This window comes from Macaca nemestrina, chromosome 3 (assembly GCF_043159975.1).
Source record: "Macaca nemestrina isolate mMacNem1 chromosome 3, mMacNem.hap1, whole genome shotgun sequence".
Lineage (NCBI taxonomy): Eukaryota > Metazoa > Chordata > Mammalia > Primates > Cercopithecidae > Macaca > Macaca nemestrina.
In genome coordinates, this window is record NC_092127.1 from 132,178,319 (window position 1) to 132,202,941 (window position 24,623).

Consider the following 24,623-nt stretch of genomic DNA (forward strand, 5'->3'; position numbering starts at 1 on the left):
GGTGCTAATAAGGGAACACATTCAGAGTGCTGGTGGGAATACAAACTAGTACAACCACTATGACAAACAATATGGATATCCCTTAAGTAACTAAAAGTAGAACTGCCATTTGATCCAGCAATTCCACTGCTGGACATCCATCCCGAGGAAAGTAAGTCATTATATGAAAAAACCCATATACACACATGTTTATAGCAGCACAATTCACAATTGCAAAACTGTGGAACCAGCCTAGATTCCCATCAACCAATGGGTGGATAAAGAAAATGTGATATATATATACACACACGCACACAAATACGTATGTGTTTGTATACACATACATATTTATACTATGTATATATTGTGTGTATATATATGAGTGTGTGTGTGTGTGTGTGTGTATATATATATCTCACATTTACTTTATCCACCCATTGGGGGATGAATAAATATATATATACTATTCAGCCATCAAAAGAGACAAAATAAACCTGGATGCAGTTGGAGACCATTATTCTAAGAGAAGTAATTCAGGAATACAAAATTAAACAATTCAGGCTCTCACTTATAAGTGGTACCGAAGCTATCAGGACACAAAGGCATACGAATGATATAATGGACTCTTGGAACTCAGAAGGAAGGGTAGGAGGGGGGTGAGGGATAAAACACTACACATTGGGTACAGTGTATATTGCTTGAGTAATGGGTGCACCAAAATCTGAAAAATCACCACTAAAGAGCTTATCCATGTAACGAAAAACCAACTGTCACCCAAAAACTATTGAAATAATTTTAAAAAATGATTAAAAAACAGATGAATGTTTTTAAATGACCAGAAAAATAGAATTGGCTCAAAAAACCAAACGCATTGTAAAATTAGTTTATTTTGCAGTAGAAACCAGGTATGAGTTGCTGTATTTCTAATTTCACATACTTTCCACTGGGAAATGACCGAAACTCTAAAATGGTAAGCATTTTTATCATACCTTTTAAGAAGAAAAGTGATGCTGAAGCTGGATGCACAATGAAAGCCAAGCAGCACCACTCATCTCAAAATATCAAGAGGAAGAGAGAGACTATTTATACAATCTAATTATTTAATAGTTTCCTCAGAGACAGTTAAAACAAAACAATCCTGCATGAAATTAATCCAAAATATGCTGAATATGTGCAAAACAGTATTGATACTGTCAGTGCACTTCTTAATGCTCTTGTTTCCATGTACAGTGTGTGATGTGTAATTAAATTTAGTATATTTTTTTCATAGAAACTGTGAAGTAAAACAATAAATTTCAATATAAACTCAATAAATTTCAGTATAAGTTCATATGGCTTTATATCATTTTTACTTTCCCTAATGTTTTCCTCCTTGAAGTGAAATATGTCTAATGATTAAACAGGTACTAAATCTCCAAAAAAAGAAATTTAGACTTGAAAAGGTAAGTTTTGAAAGATGTTTTGTGACAAGAAGAAAGGAATCTTGTATCACGACCTCTTCTTGTTGTAATAAACTGAAGGAGTCTCATTTATCGGATTTTGCAGCTTCCAGCCTCAGATGTAATTAATCTCTTTTTCCCTTCTTTCCTGTTCTAACAAACTTCAAGACACAAAACAGACATTTTGTGATGATGAAAATCACAGTTGCCACACAGGCCAACAGGAACCCAATCACATCCAAAGAGTGGTACTGGAACCAGGTGAGGTCGTAGGCAGCAACCCGAAGGTGTTTGGCTCCTTTATGGCGCATGACAAATTCAATCCAGAAGACTGCTCGATCCAGGGGCTTCACTGGTTGATCATGATGAATGCTTGATAATTTCATAGCATTCTCTTTATAGCTAAATGATAAGCATAAAGGTATCAACATTGACATGTACCCTAGAACTTAAAGTATAATAATAATAATAAATTAAAAAAATAATAAAAAAAGAAAGTAAGTTAATTAGGCCAGGCATGATGGCTCACACCTGTATCCCAGTAATTTGGGAGGCCGAGGAAGGTGGATCACAACGTCAGGAGATCAAGACCACCCTGGCTAACCTGGTGTAACCCTGTGTCTAGTTTAAAAAAAAAAAAAAAAATTACCCAGGCATGGTGGCACACACCTGTAGTCCCAGCTACTTGGGAGGCTGAGACAGGAGGATCACTTGAACCCAAGATGGGAGGTTGCAGTGAGCCAAGATCACACCACTGCACTCCACTCCAGCCTAGTGACAGAGTGAGACCCCCTCTCAAAAAAAAAAAAAAAAAAAAAGTAACTTAATTTGCCTGAGCATATCGTCAATGAAAGGTTTTTCAAGTATCATATGATTCAAAGTAAATGTAATAGAATTGACATAGAATTTGTGTATTTTAACTTGAGTCATCATAGAAAGTTTGGATTTTAAATTGGATTTCATAATTGACAAATATTTTTAAAGTAAAAATGGAAGTTCAGGTGAGAGAGTTAATTATTGAGGTAGAGAACATATGAGCATTTTATTTCTTTTAATTTTTAGTTTTTTTGAGTACATAGTAGGTGTATATATTTATGAGGTACATGAGATGTTTTGATGCAGGCTGTTATGTGAAATAATCACATCATGAAGAAAAGGGTACCCATCGCTTAGGCATTTATCCTTTGTCTTATGAAATATACAATTACACTACTCTAGGTCTCAAACAGGCATTCAAAATCACGCTCAGCATCATGAGCCATTTTAAGTGGAGAAAGATATATAGTTAAAATACAATTTGAGAATTATCATCCTTAAGTTTCTAAAGATGTATTGTGTTATATGGGTGAAATGCCTCATAGCCAGGAGCTCTGCTTCTATTCTAATATTTTGTGTCCTACTGTTTCTCACCCAGTAGCCAGAATGATTTTTTTTTCCAAATAAAAGTCAGATTATGATACTGCCTTGATTAAGACTTTTGCCTGAACTTTCATCATATCAAGAATAAAATCCAAAAAATTATTTGGTCCTCAGGATCCTCCAATATCAGACACTAGTAAGCTCTCCTTCAGAAACTTTCCCATGCACACTAGGTCTTCTAGGGACGTTGGCCTTATATTTTTCTTTAAGCTCCCATCTTAGCACCTTACACATTGTGTCCCCTCTACCCACGGTTGGAGTATTCTTTCTTGCAACAACCCAAGGCATGCTTCTATCTCTTTTTGAGGCAACCCTCTAAATGTTACTGATAAGAGAGGCTTTTCCTGGCCACACTATGATAGAATACCTAGGATTTCCTCTATTTTTTGTGTTTATTTTTAAATTATTTGAGGCCTAGAATCTTAAAATACATTATATGGCTTCTAAAATACACATTTAAGTATAAAACACATAAAATAAATGTACACACACTACGTGAGACAGCTCAAAAAGGTAAGATCATCTTAAACATTATTGTGAAATGAAAACACCAATTTATCTATCTCTCAGATCATGATAGAGACAAATAAAATGTGGCATACCCATATTATAAAATATGTTGCTGTAAAAAGAAATGAAATGTTAATACACGCAACATAAATAAAGTCAAAAACCATAAAAACAACAAAAATTGTAATTGGTGAAAGAAACATCATAAGTTGTATGATTCAATTTGTATGAAATATGTAGATAGAATAATCGACAGAGAAGGAAAGCAAATTGGTGTTAGCCTAGGGCTAAGGGGTCATGGGAAGTGACTTCTATACCATTATGATTTCTTTTATGTTGATCAAAATGTTCTAAAATTATATAACAGTGATGGCTTCATGACTGTAAGCATACTAAATACATTAGGATTTTATACTTTAAGTAGGTGGGTTTTATGCTATGGAAGTTAAATTATCAAATCTGTTACAATAATGATAGTAAAAATAAATTTTTCAGTGAGAAAAAAGATATACTTTGGGGCATTTTAGATATTGAGTTAAAATATTTTATTCTATGATTTCAAGTTTATCCTTCCTTTCTATTGTGGATTGATTATGTCAAATTTATTTTAAAATGTCTTATTATGTATATTACTTTAAATTTTTTTGTGTAGAAAATTATTTCAATAATTGGTTATTCATTAAATGTATGTGGTTCAAATAAAATTTTTGAATAACAACTCAAAAATAAAAGCAGATTTCAGATTGTTTAAATCATTTAAATTCTTTCAAAATCAGTCTCTTATAAAAAGGATAAGAGCCATACTCACTATTGACAAGAGAACCTATCTATAAATACCACCGAGTAAAGAAAAAGTGATACTCACAAAGGGTCATTAATTACTGTTTTCAGTGCATGGAGTAAGTCTGTACTCGACATTGTGTTGAAGTCCAGACTAACAGCTGCGCCCTTGGCCTTCATGTGAGCAATGTTATCAAGCTGATCTGCAAACAATGGAACGCCCACCATGGGAATTCCATGGTAGATCGCCTCGTAGATGCCATTGGCTCCACCATGAGTTATAAAAGCTCTGGTTTTTGGATGACCTAGGATTGGATGAATTTTAGCAAAATTATTCATAGGAATAAAATGAGAAATGCACGATAGAAGAATATGAATGTGGCAGTGTTTCCTAGATAACACACTGAACTGAAATAAAATTGTTTTCAGACTTCAGAGGAAGGAGCACCTACTTGTGCCGGAGATGTAAGTGAAGGCTATGTAGTGTGTTCAACTTCAGACCAAAAAAATAATACAAGATTACCAGTTGGACTAACAAAAAAGTGCAATTTAGATAAGGAAACACAATGTGCAAAAAGGAAAAAGCACAGAAAAGGGATGGGCATGTAAGAATGTGTTCTTGTTTTTTGTTTTGTTTTGTTTTAATGGAGATAGAATCTCCCTCTGTTGCCAGGGTGCAGTACAGTGGTGCAATCTTGGCTCACTGCAACCTCCACCTCCCGCGTTCAGGCAATTCTCCTACTCAGCCTTCTGAGTAGCTGGGACTACAGGGGCAAACTGCCATGCCCGGTTAATTTTTGGTATTTTAATGGAGACTCAGTTTCACCATGTTGCCTAGGATGGTCTTGAACTCCTGAGCTCAGTCAATCCACCCATGTCAGCCTCCCAAAGTGCTAGGATTACAGGTGTGAGCCACCTTGTTTGGTCGGAATGTGTTCTCTTAAGTACAGTCATGGAGTGTGATATGTGGGGTGTGCAAGGCAGCAGGCAGTGAGGTGGTGGTGGTGCTAGAATTGAGGAAGGACAGGTCACACTTCATTATGAAATGTGTCAACACTTTTTGATTAAGATTAGGGATATAATCTTACACAAAATGCAGTGTCCATGGTGGTAGCAGAAGAGCTGTTATTTTTAGTGACATTTGAAATAACCCTACAGCAGAGTAAAGTAAAGTTGTAGAAATATGAGAAAGGAAGACAACCCAGGAAGTACCAGAAAAATTTTGTGAGAGGAAATAACACCTGAAATAAAGATACTCTGATCATAAAGAATGTGGGTGCCTATCATAAAATGCCAACAATTATTGTTTATTCTTTTCACCCTAGGACTGGAAAATAAATATACAGAAGTTTCATTTTATTTTTAAGTTTTTCCATAACAAATGTTCAATAGGCTTGTTTCATGATGACTATTAACACTCTAATAATCTGTTACTAATATATTCAATATTTGCTCTCCAAAGACTTACCAAGAAGATCATTCTGGGGTAGCCACTTGTACAGCTGAGTATTGAGTCCTAAGGTATCTGGTTTATTCCCATCAAATCTCCACAAAACCTGTTACAGAGAAGAAAATATCTTATTCTATGAGAGGAGCTCAAAAGTTATAGAATGTTAGAACTCTAAAGAGATTAACAACGAGAACAAGGGATGTTAAGTAACAAAAACTACTCAGACTGATGTAAATAGAATACTCACATTTCATTTCCTTAATTTTATAATTAGTTAGGTATATAAGGAAATCATGATTTTTCAAAATAGTAGCTTAGACAAATAAGATTACCAATGAAAAGTTCAAGTATTCAAAAAAGTTGTTACACTTTTCAAAAGAAAACCTATATGGGGCCAACCTCTATATGAAAAAAAGCTTAACATCACTGGTCAAAACCACAAAGAGATACCATCTCATATCAGTCAGAATGGCCATTATTAAAAACTCAAAAAATAACAGATGCTAGTGATGTTGTATAGAAAAAGAAATGCTTGTACTCTGTAGGAGGGAGTGTAAGTTCAACCACTGTGGAAGACAGGGTGGTGATTCCTCAAAATCCTAGAGGCAGAAATACTATTCAACCCAGCAATCCAATTACTGGGTATGTATCCAAAGGACTATGAATTAGAACATGCCCACATATGTTCATTACAGCACTATTCATCTTCACAAAGACATTAAATCAATCTAAATGCCCTTCAACGATGGATTGGATAAAGAAAATGTGGTATATGTACACAGTGAAATATTATGTAGCCAAAAACAGAACAAGTTCATATCTTTTGCAGGAACATGCAACTGTAGACCATTATCCTTCACAAACAAACACAGGAACAGAAATCCAAATACTGCATGCCCTCACTTACAAGTGGAAGCTAAAAGATGAGAATGCATGAACATATAGAGAGGAACAACATACTCTGGGACTTATTGGAGGGTGGAGGTTGGGAGGAGAGAAAGGATCAGGAAAAATAACTAAAAGGTACTAGCTTACTACTTTCATGACGAAACAGTCTGTACAACAAATCCCCAAGGCATAAATTTACCTATGTAACAAACATCCCCATTTACAATGAAATTAAAAGTTAACAAATGGAATTTAATTTTAAAAAGATAAACAATTTTAATAATTATATGCATTGAAAATTTTAGGTAGTCATCATTCTAGTGTGGAAAATCTGTAACAACTTACTAATGACCTATATGCTTATTTTGTGTTATGTATTTTATGAGTTTTCATCTACCAAATTTAATATTAATTTATTCATTTTTTGAGTAATATGGGAAGTAGTTCACTTATATCTACTTGTCTGTAAGTTATTTTAATAGAGTTTGATGTCTTTGATAAAAATGCAAGTCTATAAAATAAGCCACCTGGAAGAAGTCAATTAATGCCTCAAAGGTAGCATATATAACTTCTTTGAAATTACATATTATCAAGCACTACTTCCAAGAAAAATTTCAAGTGATAGCTTTTGACACAAATTCAGAGTATTCTCAGTATTGCTAATTTTGGATATTTTTTCAACATAGAAATGAGGAACCTATAGGTACTACAATTAAAAATACAACTCTAGAATAAATTTAAAATTGTATTTTGCTGAATTTTGGTCAACTGATTGCTAACACTTAGACAATGTGCTACAAAATTTTGACAACAGAGATTCCTATGTTCTGCTGTAGCTAAGACATTTTTATGTTTACGTTACTAATTTTGGAACTCCCAAGGAATCCTTATAAATTAAAAAAAAAAAAAATTTACAGTGTTTAAGTTCTATTTGTTACATCCATGTTAAAATAACTTTGAGATTTTGGCAAAATATTAGCATAGGCCATTACAAGAAGGCTATAGCAGACAGGGAACTAAAAAGTGATCGACACATTTTATTCTATATCAAAGAAAATATGTTCCTACTATGTTCTATGGAGGCAGCATCTGAACCTGTTCCCCTGCCTGGCTTCCTTCTGCTTGAGTCCTTCCTGTATTTCCTTCTGCTGCCTCCACTGGGAGGAGTTGTTAATCTCACAGAGCAGCATCCTTGTGGGGCTACATATTATACTACACAAGGTCCACCCTCAGAGCAGGATCCATCTCCATCCTTTTTCTTTCATCTTCCTACTTCAGACATTGGCTGGGTCTGGTCCAGCAAGGCAGGCTGCTTTTTCTCTTCCTCCAAACTTGCCTGGCCATGTAGGTCTTTATATTAGTTGTCTGACTAATCCTGTCCTTTCTCTGAATAGTACCCTGAATATCACTCAAATAGGCCTACACCAAATTGTACCGGAAGTACACGAGACTGGGTAACATGGCAACACTAAACTGCATGATGCATGTCAGACTTTTTAAATACCTGCTATTGTTATTGTTCTAGTGAAGTTACTAAAATGTAATGTTTTCTAACATCTGTAGGGTGTACACTGCCCTCAGGAAATCTTAAACAGAACGATTAAATCACAGGGGCAGAATTTGGTGATAGCTCTTACCTGACCCCAATGTCATGATAATACCAAAACTTTACCTGCAACTCTTAATTATATTGATTCCTGATCACAATATTAATGCCAAATTAATTACCAATGAAAAACACCCTCTGTATTATTTTAGTATCTTCCATATATATTTTTGATTTTGAATTAATATCTGAGATAATTAGTGCTTTCTCAACAGCTGAATTTATAGGCAGGAAGTTTCTACAGTTGGATTCTTTACAAACTTTAACAACCTCTTTCAGTAGTTTTTCACAATATTAAGACATTTTATCTAACCTTTTGTGGGATCTTGGCGAGTGCTGATGCAATTACGTTGGCCCTTTCTTCTGACATGTTACTGACCATGGACCCCAGAGAAAACACCACAACACCATTGTCTCCAGAGCTCTGGACAAACTCTTCCATTTCCTGTGAAAAAAAGAACGTGTTCCATCATAATAGATTATCAGCACAGCAAGCACTGTGAAACAATTGGTATACAAACTAAAAAGAGAAAATCAACTACTATCAGGAATAATTGTAATAAAGAATGTTTTTTCACTGACTCAATTATTCAGTTTTTTTTGCAAGATGTATACTATGAGATTGGTTGCCTCTGTTAAGAGTATTTGTGTAAATATGTGTATATATGTGCGTGTGTGTGTGTGTGAAAGAGAGAAATGAAATAGAGCTATTACATTGTATATGGGGAGATACCCGAACTCTTCATTTATAATATTTTAAGTACTAATGTAGGCTCCTTAAAGTGGCACCATTTGGCTTTAATGCTATATTGTTGTTCTGCTAAATCACGTATGTTTATTTTACACAGGTTTTCTGCAGAATTATTTTAGTTGGAAGTCATTAGTGGTTGACTTCCCTGACTCTGAGCACTGAGGAAAAGTTACTCACAGCTGGGATTATGTAAATCTACATTTATCTTACTATAATCCTTTACATGTCACTTAAAGTTTGTCAGAGTTTTCTAGTCTTTTTTCAAAAAAGAAAAAAAAAGTAACTGTAAAAAGTGGTGGTTAAGAATCACTGACATTCTGGAGTCTGCTATTGTGGTTTGGAATTTCTATGAATTAATTCTAAGAGTCTCATTTATAATACAGAATTGTACAGTATATAGTTAGACAGTTGAATGATCATATTTTTCAGATGATTGTTTAGGTGGAACACCTATTGCCCTGAAATCACACTGTTAAATTGATGTGCTATCTTTAACTGCATGTGAGGAACTCTCATCATCTCTTTGCTGTGTCTCAGAGGCAGCAGCACTTGCACCAGAATGGAAGAGACTGCCAGGCCTTTCTGCACAGGAGATTTGGTCACCTTCTTGAGTAGCTCACTCACACCACATACAAATCTTGGTGAAAACGTACTTGGCTGGAATTTATTGAGAATCATTCTGACTTGTGTTCCCCAATCTATGCCAATTTTTAAAGTTAAATAATTTCAGATGTAATCATTGGGATAAAACTTTCTCTTAAGTGTTCTTTACAAAACAAAGAGCAAAAATCCAAATGTTTATTTGCAGACCACATATGGCTGAGTATTTTTTAAAATATGACTTCTAATCTTAAGAAATTAGTGTTAATGATATCAGAGTTATTGTAGTACTGTTCCAGATAATACATGGGATACCCAGGTATTGTGTGTGATTGCAGTAACCTATAGCCACATTTGATGTAACTTATGTTCAGTGTTTTGTCTCAGTGGCTTGATGCTCAGAGCTTTCTTCATCCACCGAGTGTTAAAAAAATATAACCACGGTTTAAAGATTAATTATTGATGTGGACTAATTGTTTCCCATTCTGTGACAACTTAAAAAAAAACAACACTATTTATGTAAGGAATTTTATAAAAGTATTAACAGTTCTAAAAAGAAAATAAATTTTTAAATAAAATTTCTGTCTAGAGATGTTATCATGGTAAACTATGTTTTCAACATGGCTTTTGTTCTATTTTTATAGCTCAATGTACACTTGTGACATTTACTTAGACAATTTTGTTCTTATTGTATGTGCTTTTCCTCCTACAAAAAACGTGTAATCTTGTAATATTTATTATTTTCTACTTTGCTTTACTTTTATTATCGCTGACTGTAATTGAATATTGTATTGATAAAATTATTATAATGTTACAGTATGCATCTAATATAAGGTTTTAATTATTCCTTCATTTAAGATGTTTGATTACTTCCAGTGTATATTTTATGAATATTTTCCATAAATATTAAATATGTATATCTTGATTTTTTTTCTCTGTATGAATTCATGTAAATTTCTTATAAAACCAATGGCTATATGCATTTTTAACACTTGATACATTTGCCAAGTGTCCTTTTCTATTAAAATATACGTAAATTATCTGAGAATCTAATATTTAATTGAATAGAAAGCAACTTGGGTTTACAATTATTTTGCATAATAAACAATTAGAAAATGGGTTTCACAACCATTGACTTGCATTCAAAGCTTTCTTCAAGTTAATAACAACAGGTAGTATAAGTAATTAACGACAGCTAGTATTAGTAACTATCACTGTTAAACTACTAGTCATCCTTTTTCTTACCCTTCTACACCTCCTACTTTCTTGCTCCTCCTACTGGCACTATCGGTTTCCCATAATATGAGTGGGGAAATCTTTCAAGAGTAGGATAGGGTGGCACAGAATTTCCAATAGTCTCACTTCAGCTTTTGTCTCTTTAGAAAGTTACCAATATAAAGCCCATACAATTTGAATTCAACATAGATATTAAATTTTAACTATGGAATAAAATATCAGCACCATGTTGCTGCTAATAAGGAGGTAGAAAAAAAATGATCTCTTAAGAGATTACATAATAATGTGATAAACAATGCTTACTTTCTACCTACTTCTTAGAACTGTGATATCAATTTAAAGTATATGAGGTTCTTATGTTTCTTCATAAAGATTATAACGTTACATGATGACAGAATTCTTTTGTTATTGTAAACTAAGGGCACTATTCAGATACAAGTGGTAGAAATTATTGGGTATTTATTATACATGCATTGTTCATTTTTTCTGTGCTTCTCTATCAGGCAGCTATGATGTTGAGACACAAGTTACCCCAGGAAGCTTTACTGAGTTGCTTGTTTTAAGGCAGAAAACACCTGCTCTAATAGGGTATGTTTATGCTAAGAGGTAAACCTCTGGAATCTCAATGCAGAATGATTTAAATATTTGAAGAAAATCAAGTGAACACTGGGTCTTGCTTCAAATATTATTAGAATAACACATTTATATTCTTAAGGAATTATTTTCTTATAAGTTAGAATACTGGTGAAGATCCTTATCATTTATGGTAGAATTTTACAATTTCAGCTCGTTCATCTTACTGTCAGAACTGACATGTCTTCTTTTAATCAAGTCCACAAGGTAACTGTCATATAGAAGACAGGTAGGACTTTGTTAGAGAAGGCAATCTTGAAGCACTGAATAATTAGTTTCTATTACATGTGAAATGATATCTCAAGTGACTTACACATGTTAAGTAATTAGTAGTATTCGTAATAACAACAACAGCCATAATTGCAAAATTAATAACTTTTCTGAATCACTAACTATATGCCAGAGACATTTTAAGTGGTTTATTTGTATAACTTTTTTCCACACAACACAATATGAGGTTAGCACTATTACTGCAAAAGTAGGCATAATTAATTCTATCCACTTTCTAGTTCACTTTTCCATCATCTGCTACCTGAATTCATACAAAATTTTCTGAATGATCAGATCTTCCCAGTCTGGCCCTTCTGCGATTTAATTCATTGAACATCTTGGAATATTTTTTAAAATATAATCTTATCACATATTTTCTTTTCTTAACTCTTTTTAGTAGTTCCTGAATGTGCTTAATACATATTTCAGTTCCTAAGGAGTATCTGGCTCTGTCAGCGTCATCTGATTCTTACTCAGTATCTCCCTTGCAAACTAAACTTTGAGTCTTGAGAACTGCCCTGAACATTTTGCCTGCTTTTCTTTTTGTGCTTTTTTCTCTCTTTGTTTCATCTATTCCCGCATATTGTTCGGCTCTCATCTAAATTATTAATATCAGTGACTCCAGGATACTCTTGTCTACACTGAATGCTTCCTTAGCATTGGTTTTTCCCTGGAGATAATAGTTTTTGCACAGTTTCTATTACTTGCATATATTGTATCTTTCAAAGTAAATATAAGGTGTGTTGGGACAGAAACTGTGTCCAACACACTTACCTGTGGTGTGTGCTAATCTCTTTTATAAATATTCTTTTAATGAACATCCAGTACCTTCTTATGTGTTGCATAATCAAAGCTTTAATTTACCCACCCTAATGTCAAAGTCTCCTTAGTATCCCTCTTTATCTGTAATAATGATGAAATTCACAAACTTGTGATGGTATCAACATGTATGTGAGTTTTTAATTGGTATGTGCTTTACTTTCCCACTACCCATGTTTCTTCCAGTCTAAGTCAAACACTCTGAATGAATGTAGAACCATTTGCACTGAAAATTCAAAGCAGACAAACAAACAGTAATAGTTTACCTTAGGTAGGGGTTTGGCAGGTTTGCAGTGGAGTCCTCCAACTAACTCAACATGTGGTAAGAGTGGGTGAGGAAATTGAAAATCCCAGTAGTTTCGAATCAGCCATATTTCAGCTTTTGCCATTGTCTCGAATAATGTAGTAGGTCTTCCTGAAGGGAAAATAAAACAAGAAAAGGTAGATGACACAGATCATTTGGTAATTTCCTGAAAGAAGTTAGAATAATGTAGGCAAAAATGCAAGTGAAGTGTTTGTGCTTTGAAATATATATACATATATTCATATATAGGCATAATTTAATTTTTATGTATTATATATTTTGCCCCTGTGTATTTACAAGAAAGACAAAGTGGTGAGAGGATCATGAGGGAAAACTACATCCCTTATGTCACATCAGTATATTCACAACCATAAACAAGCCATGGAGAATTAATCACCATTTCTTTATTTTTTAAACCTTCATAGTAACAAATATACATAAAAGTCACTCTTGGAGCTCCATTATCAATGAATTCTACTGTACCCATGAAAATAATTTTCTAAGAGATACTCTCATTTCCATAATTCATTAATCTAGTCCTTTTATCTTTGGATCTTTAAGTGAACCGTTGATTATTTTGAAATTATGGCTGAAATCTTTGTACCTGCAATTGCTTTTGATTCATGCTAAGATCTTAACAATATTAGTTTGTAAGTAAATATATTTGCAAAGTACAGCTAGAAAGCTTTGAGAAATTATTAAAATAGAAATGTGTGTTCAATATTAATTTGGCTCATATTTTAAACAAAGATGCATAGTTTCACAAAACTATACAGTTATAACTTTTTTAAAATTATTACTATACTTTAAGTTCTAGGATCCATGTGCACAACATGCAGGTTTGTTACATATGTATACTTGTGCCATATTGGTGTGTTGCACCCATCAACTCATCAGCACCCATGACGTCATTTACATCAGGTATAACTCCCAGTGCAATCCCTCCCCCCTCCCCCCTCCCCCTCCCCATAATAGGCCCCAGTGTCTGATGTTCCCCTTCCCGAGTCAAAGTGATCTCATTGTTCAGTTTCCACCTATGAATGAGAACAAGCAGTGTTTGGTTTTCTGTTCTTGAGATAGTTTGCTGAGAATGATGGTTTCCAGCTGCATCCATGTCCCTACAAAGGACACAAACTCATCCTTTTACATGGCTGCATAGTATTCCATGGTGTGTATGTGCCACATTTTCTTAATCCAGTCTGTCACTGATGGAAATTTGGGTTGATTCCAAGTCTTTGCTATTGTGAACCGTGCCGCAATGAACATACATGTGCATGTGCCTTTATAGCAGCATGATTTATAATCCTTTGGATATATACCCAGTAATGGGATGGCTGGGTCATATGGTACTTCTAGTTCTAGATCTTTGAGGAATCGCCATACTGTTTTCCATAATGGTTGATCTAGTTTACAATCCCATCAACAGTGTAAAAGTGTTCCTATTTCTCCACATCCTCTCCAGCACCTGTTGTTTCCTGACTTTTTAATGATCGCCATTCTAACCGGTGTGAGATGGTATCTCATTGTGGTTTTGATTTGCATATCTTTGATGGCCAGTGATGACGAGCATTTTTTCATGTGTCTGTTGGCTGTATGCATGTCTTCTTTTGAGAAATGTCTGTTCATATCCTTTGCCCACTTTTTGATGGGGTTGTTTGTTTTTTTCTTGTAAATTTGTTTGAGTTCTTTGTAGGTTCTGGATATTAGCATTTGTCAGATGAGTAGATTGCAAAAATTTTCTCCCATTCTGTAGGTTGCCTGTTCACTCTGATGGTAGTTTCTTTTGCAGTGCAGAAGCTCTTTAGTTTAATTAGATCCCATTTGTAAATTTTGACTTTTTTTTTTTTTAACAGGAAATGGGGAAAGGATTCCCTATTTAATAAATGGTGCTGGGAAAATTGGCTAGCCATAAGTAGAAAGCTGAAACTGGATCTTTTCCTTACTCCTTATACGAAAATTAATTCAAGATGAATTAGAGACTTAAATGTTAGACCTAATTCCATAAAAACCCTAGAAGAAAACCTAGGTAATACCATTCAGGACATAGGCATGGGCAAGGACTTCATGTCTAAAACACCAAAAGCAACGGCAACAAAAGCCAAAATGGACAAATGGGATCTAATTAAACTAAAGAGCTTCTGCACCGCAAAAGAAACTACCATCAGAGTGAACAGGCAACCTACAGAACGGGAGAAAATTTTTGCAATCTACTCATCTGACAAAGGGCTAATATTCAGAACCTACAAAGAACTCAAACAAATTTACAAGAAACACACAAACAGCCCCATCAAAAAGTGGGCAAAGGATATGTACAGTTACAACTTAATGTTCACACTTTGACAAGATGACTGGCCTTAAAATGAATAGTTTCCAATCCTTAAGTGAAGCAGAATAGAAGCATTGGAAACTTCAAATTATATGCATTGGTTTCTGTTTCTGAAATGGAGACATTATTTCTCTCAACTGTGGAGGAAACCTCCTGGTAACATGGGTACATATTGCAATTACTAAATAAGGAGACAGGTATACAAGATAAAAACAATTTCTGCAATGTTAAACAGATAGTTCTAGAAAAATGTGTAACTACTCAGTCTACCAGTATACATCCCCCAAGATGTTTCTTGATGAGTCTGACTTTTTTTAAGACAAAAAATTATAATACAACAGATGTGTGATTGCTTAAAGAAATCTAAGGTGCACTAATATACAGGTTTATGACTTCTTGGAGTGTTCTGTATGGTTGATGGCCACAGTGTTTTAACAGATTCTATGATTTACCTTTTCTATAGTGTTTGTGAGTTTGATAATCTTTTTCTTTCATTTGATAAATTCACTTGCAAAAAGCTCCCACTACCCTGACTTTATGGCTTTATACAAGCTCAGCTTCAAAGGTACAAGAAAGTTAGATCTCCATGCTACCAAATGAAAAAATTACTTACCTAGAACTTCACTGTAAAACTGATCCCACTTCTTGGTATCCCATGCTTGAAACCAAAAGTCAAAATAAACCATATAGATCATATTTTTTACTCTCTCCATGAAAGTCATTTGATCACTGAATTCTGACATAGCAACAGGTACGTAGGAAGGAGGGAACAGAAATCCTCCACCATGCTTTTCAATCGCGTAGCCAGGAGAGGAGCGGAGGCTGTACACAAAGGGTATTTTAAGTAGCTCAGCCAGCAGCTCACCACAGGGGGAAACAGCATCTGCAAGAACAACATCAAATCTTGACTCCTGTAGTTTCTTCATAAGTTTCTTATTAGAAACCACATCTTTACAGAACTTTCTAATCATGTCACCATATGTCCACATCATTTCTTGTACTTGTAAAAAATGTGGCCAAAATGTGTCTTTTGGAATGTCTGACCATCTCTTAACCAGTTGTGTGACGCTATCCTCAAACTCAGTTTCAGTTAAAGATGTCGGACAAATTTCAAATTTAAGAGCGGATGGGTTGTTGGGACCAGGAAGAATGGAAGGTGAATATGCCAATACAGTCACCTCATGACCTCTCTGGACAAGCTCATCCAGGATTGTCTTTATATTCATCCAATGGCTGAATTCTGTGGGCCACACCAGGACCTTTCCACAATTCCCAGAGCTCAAGTAACAGCTCAGCTGTATCAGCAGAAGAGCTGAAGTCCATTTCATAGACATCCTGATGCAATGCAATGCTTGTTTTCCAGTTGCTGCTCCTTTCTGTCATTTCTCATAGTGACATCCAAGTATAAATCACTCAAGAAGTTAAAATGTAACTTTTACACGTCAAAGTAAACACATTATATTAGCAGTCTGAGCACGTGGATAACAAGGAGACAAATAAACTGTAGAAGACCTGTTTATACAAGTGGGTTTATTTTCCTTTTCATATTTTTAAGTGCTATAATTCAGCTAATATCAGTGATCTTGGATGGACACATCACCTGACTCATGTAATATATTTTAGAATAGTGTCCATAAGAGTAGCTGTGAAAGGTTCATGTTCCTGCAGTGTCTTTGACACAGAACTAAAGATAAAATAGCTAAACATGGTTCAAAAACTTCTGTAAATTTGTTGAAATATAATTCAGATACCATACAAATTATCACTTATTGCATAAAATTTAATGTGTCATAGTATATTCACAGAATTGTGCATCTACCATAACAGTCAGTTTTAGAAAACTCTTATCTCCTAAAACTAAAACCTATACTCTTTATCCTTTTACTCCCTACCCCTAATTTTTGCATTTGTCCTATCTTGGACAAATGCTAATTGAATTTCTATCTCTATAGATTTGCCTGTTCTGGACATTTTTTAATACATGGAATCATACAATATGTGATCCTTTATGACTGGCCTATTTTACTTAGTATATTTTAAAGGTTCATTTATGATAGAACATTTATATGTTGATTCTTACTACCATCAGGAATGATTTAGAGAGTTTCAAGATGACACTATTCCTGTAGACTTTGTTGAATTTATCAAGGATAAAGGGAGGGGAAGATATAAAAGTAAACCAGGCCTGCAGTACATTCAGCAGACAGCTTTCGGTTAGTTTGCTCTCTGACTCACTTCTTCATAGTTTTTTGGTTATTATTATATAATTATGCAGACACTGTTACAAGATTATAGTTCATCTTAACTGTTCTATAGATAATAACTTAAACATTTTGAAATGTTGTTTTCTCACCTTCAGTTCCTACATACTGATGAAACCACTGACTCACCTGGTCTAAAGGACTTCACTGATGCCAGCTGGTCTCAAGGACACCACAAGGAGCTGACTCACCAAAGACTGCAGTTTCCAACTCCTGATGATTTTAAGGTATTTCTATGGAGTCAGTGGTGATATCTCCTTTATCATTTTTATTGTGTCTATTTGATTCTTCTCTCTTTTCCTTTTTTTATTAGTCTAGACAGCTGTCTATTTTATTTCACTTTTTCAAGAAACAGCTCCTGGATTTGTTGATTTTTGAGTAATTTTTCGAGTAATTTTTCATGTCTCTATCTCCTTCAGCACCACTCTGATCTTGGTTATTTCTTGTCTTCTGCTAGCTTTGGAGTTTGTTTGTACTTGGTTCTCCAGATATTTTAGTTGTGATGCTTGCATCAATTTGAGGACTTTTGAGCTCTTTGATGTGGGGATTTAGTCCTTTAAATTTCCCTCTTAATGATATTTTAGCTGCATCCCAGAGATTCTGCTACATTGTCTATTTGTTCTCATTGGTTTGAAACAACTTCTTGATTTCTGTCTTAATTTCATTACTTACCCAAGAATCATTCAAGAGCAGGTTGTTCAATTTCCCTGTAGTTGTGGGGTTTTAAGTGAGATTCTTAATCTTGAGTTCTGATTTGATTGTGCTGTGGTCTGAGACACTGCTTAGCATAATTTCAGTTCTTTTGTATTTTCTCAGGAGTGTTTTACTTCCAATTCTGTGATTGATTTTAGAGCAACTGCCATGTTGTGCCGAGAATAATGTATATTCCTTGGTTTTCTGGGTGGAGAATTATGTAGATATCTGTCAAGTCCACTTAATCCAGAGCTGAGTTCAAGTCCTGAACAATGTTGTTAATTTTCTGAATTTTCTGCTTCAATGATCTGTCTAATATTGACAGTGGGGTGTTAAAATACCCCACTATTATTGCGTGGGAGTCTAACTCTCTTTGTAAGTCTTTAAGAACTTGCTTTTATAAGTCTGGGTGTTTTCTGTATTGGGTGCATATATATTTAGGATAGTTAGCTCTTCTTGTTTAATTGAACCCTTTATGCTTATGTAATGGCCTTCTATATCTTTCCTGATCTTTTGGTTTAAAGTCTGTTTTGTCAGAAACTAGGATAGCAAGACATGCTTTTTTCTGCTTTCTGTTTGCTTGATAAATTTTCCTCCATCCATTTATTTTGAGCCTATGTGTGTCTTTGCACATGAGATGGGTCTCTTGCATACAGCGTGTTGATGGGTCCTGCCTCTTCATTCAGCTTGCCATTCTATATTTTTTAATTGTGGCATTTAGCCCATTTACACTTAAGGTTAATATTGGTATAATCCCATTACTGAGTATATACCCAAAGAATATAAATTATTATATTTTAAAGATACATGCACACATATGTTCATTGCTGCACTATTCACAATAGCAAAGAGATAGAATCAACCCAAAAGCCCATCAATGATAGACTGGATAAGGAAAATGTGGTACATATACACTGTGGAATACTATGAAGACATAAACAGGAATAAGATCATGCTGTTTGCAGGGACATGGATGCAGCTAGAAGCCATTACCTCAGTAAACTAATGCAGAAACAGAAAACCAAACACCACATGTTTTCACTTATAAGTGGGAACCGAACAACGAGAACACATGGACACATGAAGGGGAAGAAAACACAATGGGGCCTGTTGGGCTAGGGAAGGGAGGGCATCAGGATAAACAGCTCATGCATTCTGGGCTTAATATCTCAGTGACAACTTGATAGCTGCAGCAAACCACCATGACAAATATTTACCTATGTAACAAATCTGCACATCCTGGACATGTATCCTGGAACTTAAAGTAAAATAAATACAATGAAGAGCAACAAAAATAAATTATGAATAAATGACATCTGAACTAAGAAAGAAGAAAGAAAGAAAAGAAAGAAAGAAAGAAGGAAAAATGAAAGAAAGAAAGAAAGAAAGAAAGAAAGAAAGAAAGAAAGAAAGAAAGAAAGAGAGAGAGAGAGAGAGAAAGAAAGAAAGAAAGAGAAAGAAAGAAAGAAAGAAAGAAAGAAAGAAAGAAAGAAAGAAAGAAAGAAAGAAAGAAAATAAAGAAAAGAAAGAAAGAAGAAAGAAAGGAGGGAGGGAGGGAGGGAGGGAGGGAGGCAGGAAGGAAGGAAGGAAGGAAGGAAGGAAGGAAGGAAGGAAGGAAGGAAGGAAGGAAGGAAGGAAGGAATGAATCAGGATGATGGCCCACCCAGGAGCAATGCAGAGACAAGTGAGCCTCCCTGACCCAGGGAAGTGAAGAGTGAATGTGCAACCCCAGGTAACATTCTTCTCCCACAGATCTCTGCAACCCTCGGATCAGGAAATCCCCTCATGAAACCACTCCACCAGAGCCTTAAATGTGACACACAGAGCTACATGGAGTCTAGGCAGAGCAGCAGCTCAGCCATGTGTAGAGATCTGGGAGTTTTAGATACCCCAGCTTTCTGGGCTTCCTGGCAAAACTAGCTGTAGCTCTGGCAAAGTGGGAGGTTAGGAATGAATATATACTCCTAGCAAAGAGGCTTAATTCGGGAGGCCAAGCGGTGACAGTCTGCAGGCACCACCTTCACAGCACATCACAGGATAAGATCCACTGACTTGGAATTCCAGACAAGCATGGTAGCAGTGTTGTGCCTACCCGAGATGAAGCTGGAGTTGGGTGAGGAGGGGAAGTGAGCAAGGCGGGTTGCCAATTTTGCTATTTGGGCAACTTAGCTGTACTGCATTTTTAGCTTTCGAGAGTCCAAATGGACTAGAGGGATGGAAGGAAACCCTCAGCTGTTGCAAATCTGTCCTACCTAAACTTGGCCAGACTGCTTCTTTAAGCAGGTCCCAGATCCTGTTCCTCCCCATTGGATGGGACCTCCAAACAGGGGCTTCTAGCCACCCTACCCAGTGCTCTCCCACCAATAGAGATTTGAAAACACCCTGGGAGGGAGCACCCAGGAGTTGTGGGCTGCCTTCTTTGCTGTTTGGGCGACTTAACAATTCCAGCTTGGATGTTTTGAAGAATCCAAGATGACTAGGGTGAAAGTGATGGCCCAGCACAGCAAAGCAGTCCTACAAAAATATGTGACCAGACTGCTTTTTAAAGTGGGTCCCGGACCCTTTTCCTCAGCACTGGGTGAAGTCTCTCAACTGGGATTTTTGGGTACTGCCACTGGTGTTCCTCAGCTGACAGAGTTTTCAGGTCTCCCTAGTACAGAGCTTCCAGGGGAAGGGGCAGGCTACCATATTTGCTGTTTGGACAACCTAACCATTCCTGCCTTTGAGCTTTGGAGGTTCCAAGGTGACCAGAGGCTGGATGTGTACCCGCAGCACAGTACATCTGCTCTATGAAAATGTGGTCATATCACTTTTTGAAGCAGGACTCTGATCCCGTTCCTTCTGACTGTGTTAGAACTCCCAACTGAGGTCTCCAGACACCTTCTAGAGATGTGTTTGGGCCAGCAGCAGGTCTGTACCTCACTGGTACAGAGCTATTAGAAAAAAGAGCAGGCTGCCATGTTTGTTGTTTCTCAGACTTAACTGGTGATACCTTCAGTTACTGGAAAATCTGAGGTAACTAGAGACTGGAGTGGGCCCCCAGCATACTGCAGCAGCCCTACAGAAAAGTGGCCAGATTGTCATGTGGGTACCTGTTCCCATATCTTCTCACCAGGCAGATCTCCCAAACCTGGCCCTCTAGCCACCCCCTGCCAGAACTATTGATCTAGTAACAACTTGGAAACTCCCTGGATAGAGCCTCCAGGGGCACATGAAAGCCTCTCTGCCGCAGCCTCTGCAGTCGAACTTAGCTTGCTAACCTCAGACTACCACAGGAGCAAAGACCCTAAATGCCATATCCACAACTCCAACAATCTCCAGTTGATTCAAGAAAAGGAGGCCAGTTTATCTCCCATGGATTCTACACATCACACTGCTAGTCACCAAATGGGGAGCCCCTGGCTTAGACCCCCTGAACAGCCTCTCCATCCTGGGATTATTGCAATGAGTGATTGCTGACCAGCATCTCTCTGGTATGGCTCCTTCAGGAGACAAGCAAAGTGGTGGAGCAGTAAGTCAGCTGATGTGGAGCCCGGAGGGGTTGGTGTGGAGCCCAGAGCGGTTGGTGTAGAAGCATCTGTAGGAAACCATCAACGGCAATCTCTCTAGGCTCAATTTGCTCACATTAGCCCTAGGGGAATTGTCGGACCTGGTCTTTGCAGGGCAATTCTGCACATCAGATGAGGCTGGTCTGACTGGAGTACTCCTTGGACTTCCGCCCTCTTCCAGGGCCCCAGCCTGGCCATGACTACTTACACGGTAGTCTTTGGTGCCCTAGGATCACACATCATAGCTTCTGCAACAGAGGACTGTGCCTGACTGGGGAGCTCCAGTGAGATGGCCCCCATAGCCATGCACCAGTCTACATGTTCTCTCTCAATACTGCAGCTTCCTTTTAGCCCACAGTAACTCCCCACACCGCTGTTCTGGTGCAAGTCTGCATGAGTGGGTTTTGCTTTGCTTGCCCCAGCAGCACACAGGAGTGCAGTACAATCTCCCACTGCACCGCTCCTCCCTGCCGACAGCCTTTGCAGACATAGCCTTGGTGGGCACAGAATCAGAAAGCCCTGCCCCTGCCAGTCCCCCAACCTTGTGCTAAAGCCGCACAGAGAACAGGAAATCCTCCCACACCCTGAGTGATCACTTTTGCTGGTGGGGCACAGAGAAGAGACCCAGAACTATGCTGCCCAGCAACCCACCCTACTCCAACACCATCTCCATGGTAACAGCACACAGTCTCCAGCAGGGGCTTTCCACTCCCCCTCCAGTTGCCTCGCTTCAGCCTTCGTGATGAGCAACGATAGTGAGGCAGACACCTCTGCATTCACTAGCACTCTGCTGCAGCTGCTGCACCTCAGTCACCTCAGCTCAGATAACTCAAAACCTTGAGGAGCCAGAGAACAAAGTTGGGACCCAATAGAAGTCCACTGGAGTTAAAGCACGTGGTACAGGACTTGGGAACAGTAAGTTGGCCCCCCAAACTCTTCCAGAAACAAAGTCAGTTGGCTGAATTCACCTAATATCACCATGAACCCTCAAGGTAATTAAGTAAGATAAAGAAAAACACAAGCAAAGTCAACAACCTCAAAAATTTAAGATACATAGGCCCAAAAAGATAAAAAAAGTATTGTGAGAATACTGAAAACTCAAAAAGTCACAGTGCCTTCTCTCATCCAAATGACCACTTCACCTCTCCAGCAAGGGTTCAGAACCAGGCTGAGGCTAAGATGTCTGACATGACAGAAGTAAAATTCAGAATGTGGACAGAAATGAAGTTCACTAAGCTAAACAAGTTCATTATAACCCAAAAGCAAGAAAGCTAAAAATGATAATAAATTATGATAGGAGCAAAATATAGTATAAAGAACTCACTTTACATAGTAACCAGTATAAAGAGGAAAGTAAACAATCTAATAGAGCTGGAAATTATACCACATGAATTTCATAATGAAATCACAAGTATTAATAGCAGAATAGATCAAGGAAAGAAAAGAATCTCAGAGTTTGAAGAATGCCTGTCTGAATTAAGACAGGCTGACAAAAATAGAAAAAGAAAGAATGAAAATGAAGGAACGAAACCTCCAAAAAATACGAGATTTTGTAAAGAGACTGCATCTACAACTAACTGGAGTACCTGAAAGATATGGGGACAATGGAATCAACTTGGAAACCATATTTCAGGTATCAACTCTGAGAACTTCCCCTACCTAGCTAGAGAGGCCAACATTCAAATTTGGATAATACAGAGAACCCCAGGAAGGTACTCCATGAGAAGATTATCATCAAGACACATGATTATCAGGTTCTTCTTGGTAGAAACGAAAAAAAAAAAAAATAAACAAACGTTACAGAAAGATAGTGAGAAAGACCAGGTCACCTACAAAGGGAAGCCCATAAAATTAACAGTGTACCTCTCCGCTGAAACCCTACAAACCAGAAGAGATTGGGGGCCAATATTTAACATATGGCCAAACTGAGCTTTATACAAAAAGGAAAAATAAGAGATTTTTTAGACAAGCAAAGGCTGAGGAAATTTGTTACCACCACACTTGCCTTACAAAAGCTTCTTAAGGAAACACTAAATATGTAAGGAAAAGAAAAAAATTCCAGCCATTACAAAAGCACACTGAAGTATACATACCAATGACACTATAAATCAACCACATAGACAAGTCTGCAAAATAACCAGCTAACATCATGATGGCAGGATCAAATCCACACATATCAATATTAACCTTAAATGCATATGGGCTAAATGCCATAGTCAAAAAATACAGAGGCATAAGCTGGTTAAAGAACCGAGACCCATTGGTATGTTGTATTTATAGCAAAGACTTGGAATCAACCCAAATGTCCATCAGTGACAGATTGGATTAAGAAAATGTGGCACATATACACCATGGAATACTATGCAGCCATAAAAAAGGATGAGTTTGTGTCCTTTGTAGGGACATGGATGCAGCTGGAAACCATCATTCTTAGCAAACTATCACAAGAACAGAAAACCAAACACCGCATGTTCTCACTCATAGGTGGGAACTGAACAATGAGATCACTTTGACTCGGGAAGGGGAACATCATACACTGGGGCCTATCATGGGGAGGGGGGAGGGGGAGGGATTGCATTGGGAGTTATACCTGATGTAAATGACGAGTTGATGGGTGCTGACGAGTTGATGGGTGCAGCACAGCAACATGGCACAAGTATACATATGTAACAAACCTGCACGTTGTGCACATGTACCCTAGAACTTAAAGTATAATAATAATAAAAAAAAAAAAAAGAAAAAAAGAAACCAATCTCACCTGCAATGGCATACATAGGCCCAAAATAAATGAATGGAGAAAAATCTACCGAACAGATAGAAAACAGAAAAAAAACATGTTTCAATCTTACTTTCTGACAAAACAGAATTTAAACAAAAAATAAAAAAGACAGAGAAGAACACTGCATAATGGTGAAGAGTTTAATTCAACAAGAAGATCTAATTATCCTAAATATAAATGCACCCAACACAGGAGCATCCAGATCATAAAGCAAGTTCTTAGAGACCTGCAAAGAGACTTAGACTCCCACACAATAATAGTGGGACACTTTAATACCCCAGTGATAATATTAAACCTATCATCAAGACAGAAAATTAGCAATTATTTAGGAA

General features: G+C 36.7%; 1 protein-coding gene across 2 annotated transcripts; it reads right to left on the reverse strand.

Annotated features, from left to right (window-relative positions):
- Positions 1–848: 848 nt before the first annotated feature.
- On the reverse strand, positions 849–16,393 carry LOC105477362 (UDP-glucuronosyltransferase 2B30). 2 transcript variants are annotated; one of them, XM_071093466.1, is made up of 6 exons: positions 15,624–16,393; positions 12,647–12,795; positions 8,385–8,516; positions 5,596–5,683; positions 4,213–4,432; positions 849–1,820 (listed from the first exon to the last, which is right to left on the reverse strand). In XM_071093466.1, the coding sequence occupies exons 1-6, from the start codon at positions 16,342–16,344 to the stop codon at positions 1,544–1,546; spliced, it is 1,587 nt and encodes a 528-aa protein (XP_070949567.1). In that variant the 5' UTR covers positions 16,345–16,393; the 3' UTR covers positions 849–1,543. The 2 variants fall into 2 exon arrangements, with proteins under 2 accessions (XP_070949567.1, XP_011732141.2); XM_011733839.3 differs by lacking the exon at positions 4,213–4,432 and having other exon boundaries at positions 1,704–1,820.
- Between the last annotated feature and the right edge of the window lie 8,230 nt (positions 16,394–24,623).

Excerpts from the sequence above, each read along its gene's own strand:
- LOC105477362 (XM_071093466.1), bottom strand. The coding sequence starts at position 16,344 with ATGTCTATGAAATGGACTTCAGCTCTTCTGCTGATACAGCTGAGCTGT. Across the intron at positions 12,796-15,623 it reads GTTTTACAGTGAAGTTCTAG|GAAGACCTACTACATTATTC; the intron begins GTAAGTAATTTT and ends TTTTCCCTTCAG. Across the intron at positions 8,517-12,646 it reads CTGCCAAACCCCTACCTAAG|GAAATGGAAGAGTTTGTCCA; the intron begins GTAAACTATTAC and ends TTTTTTTCACAG.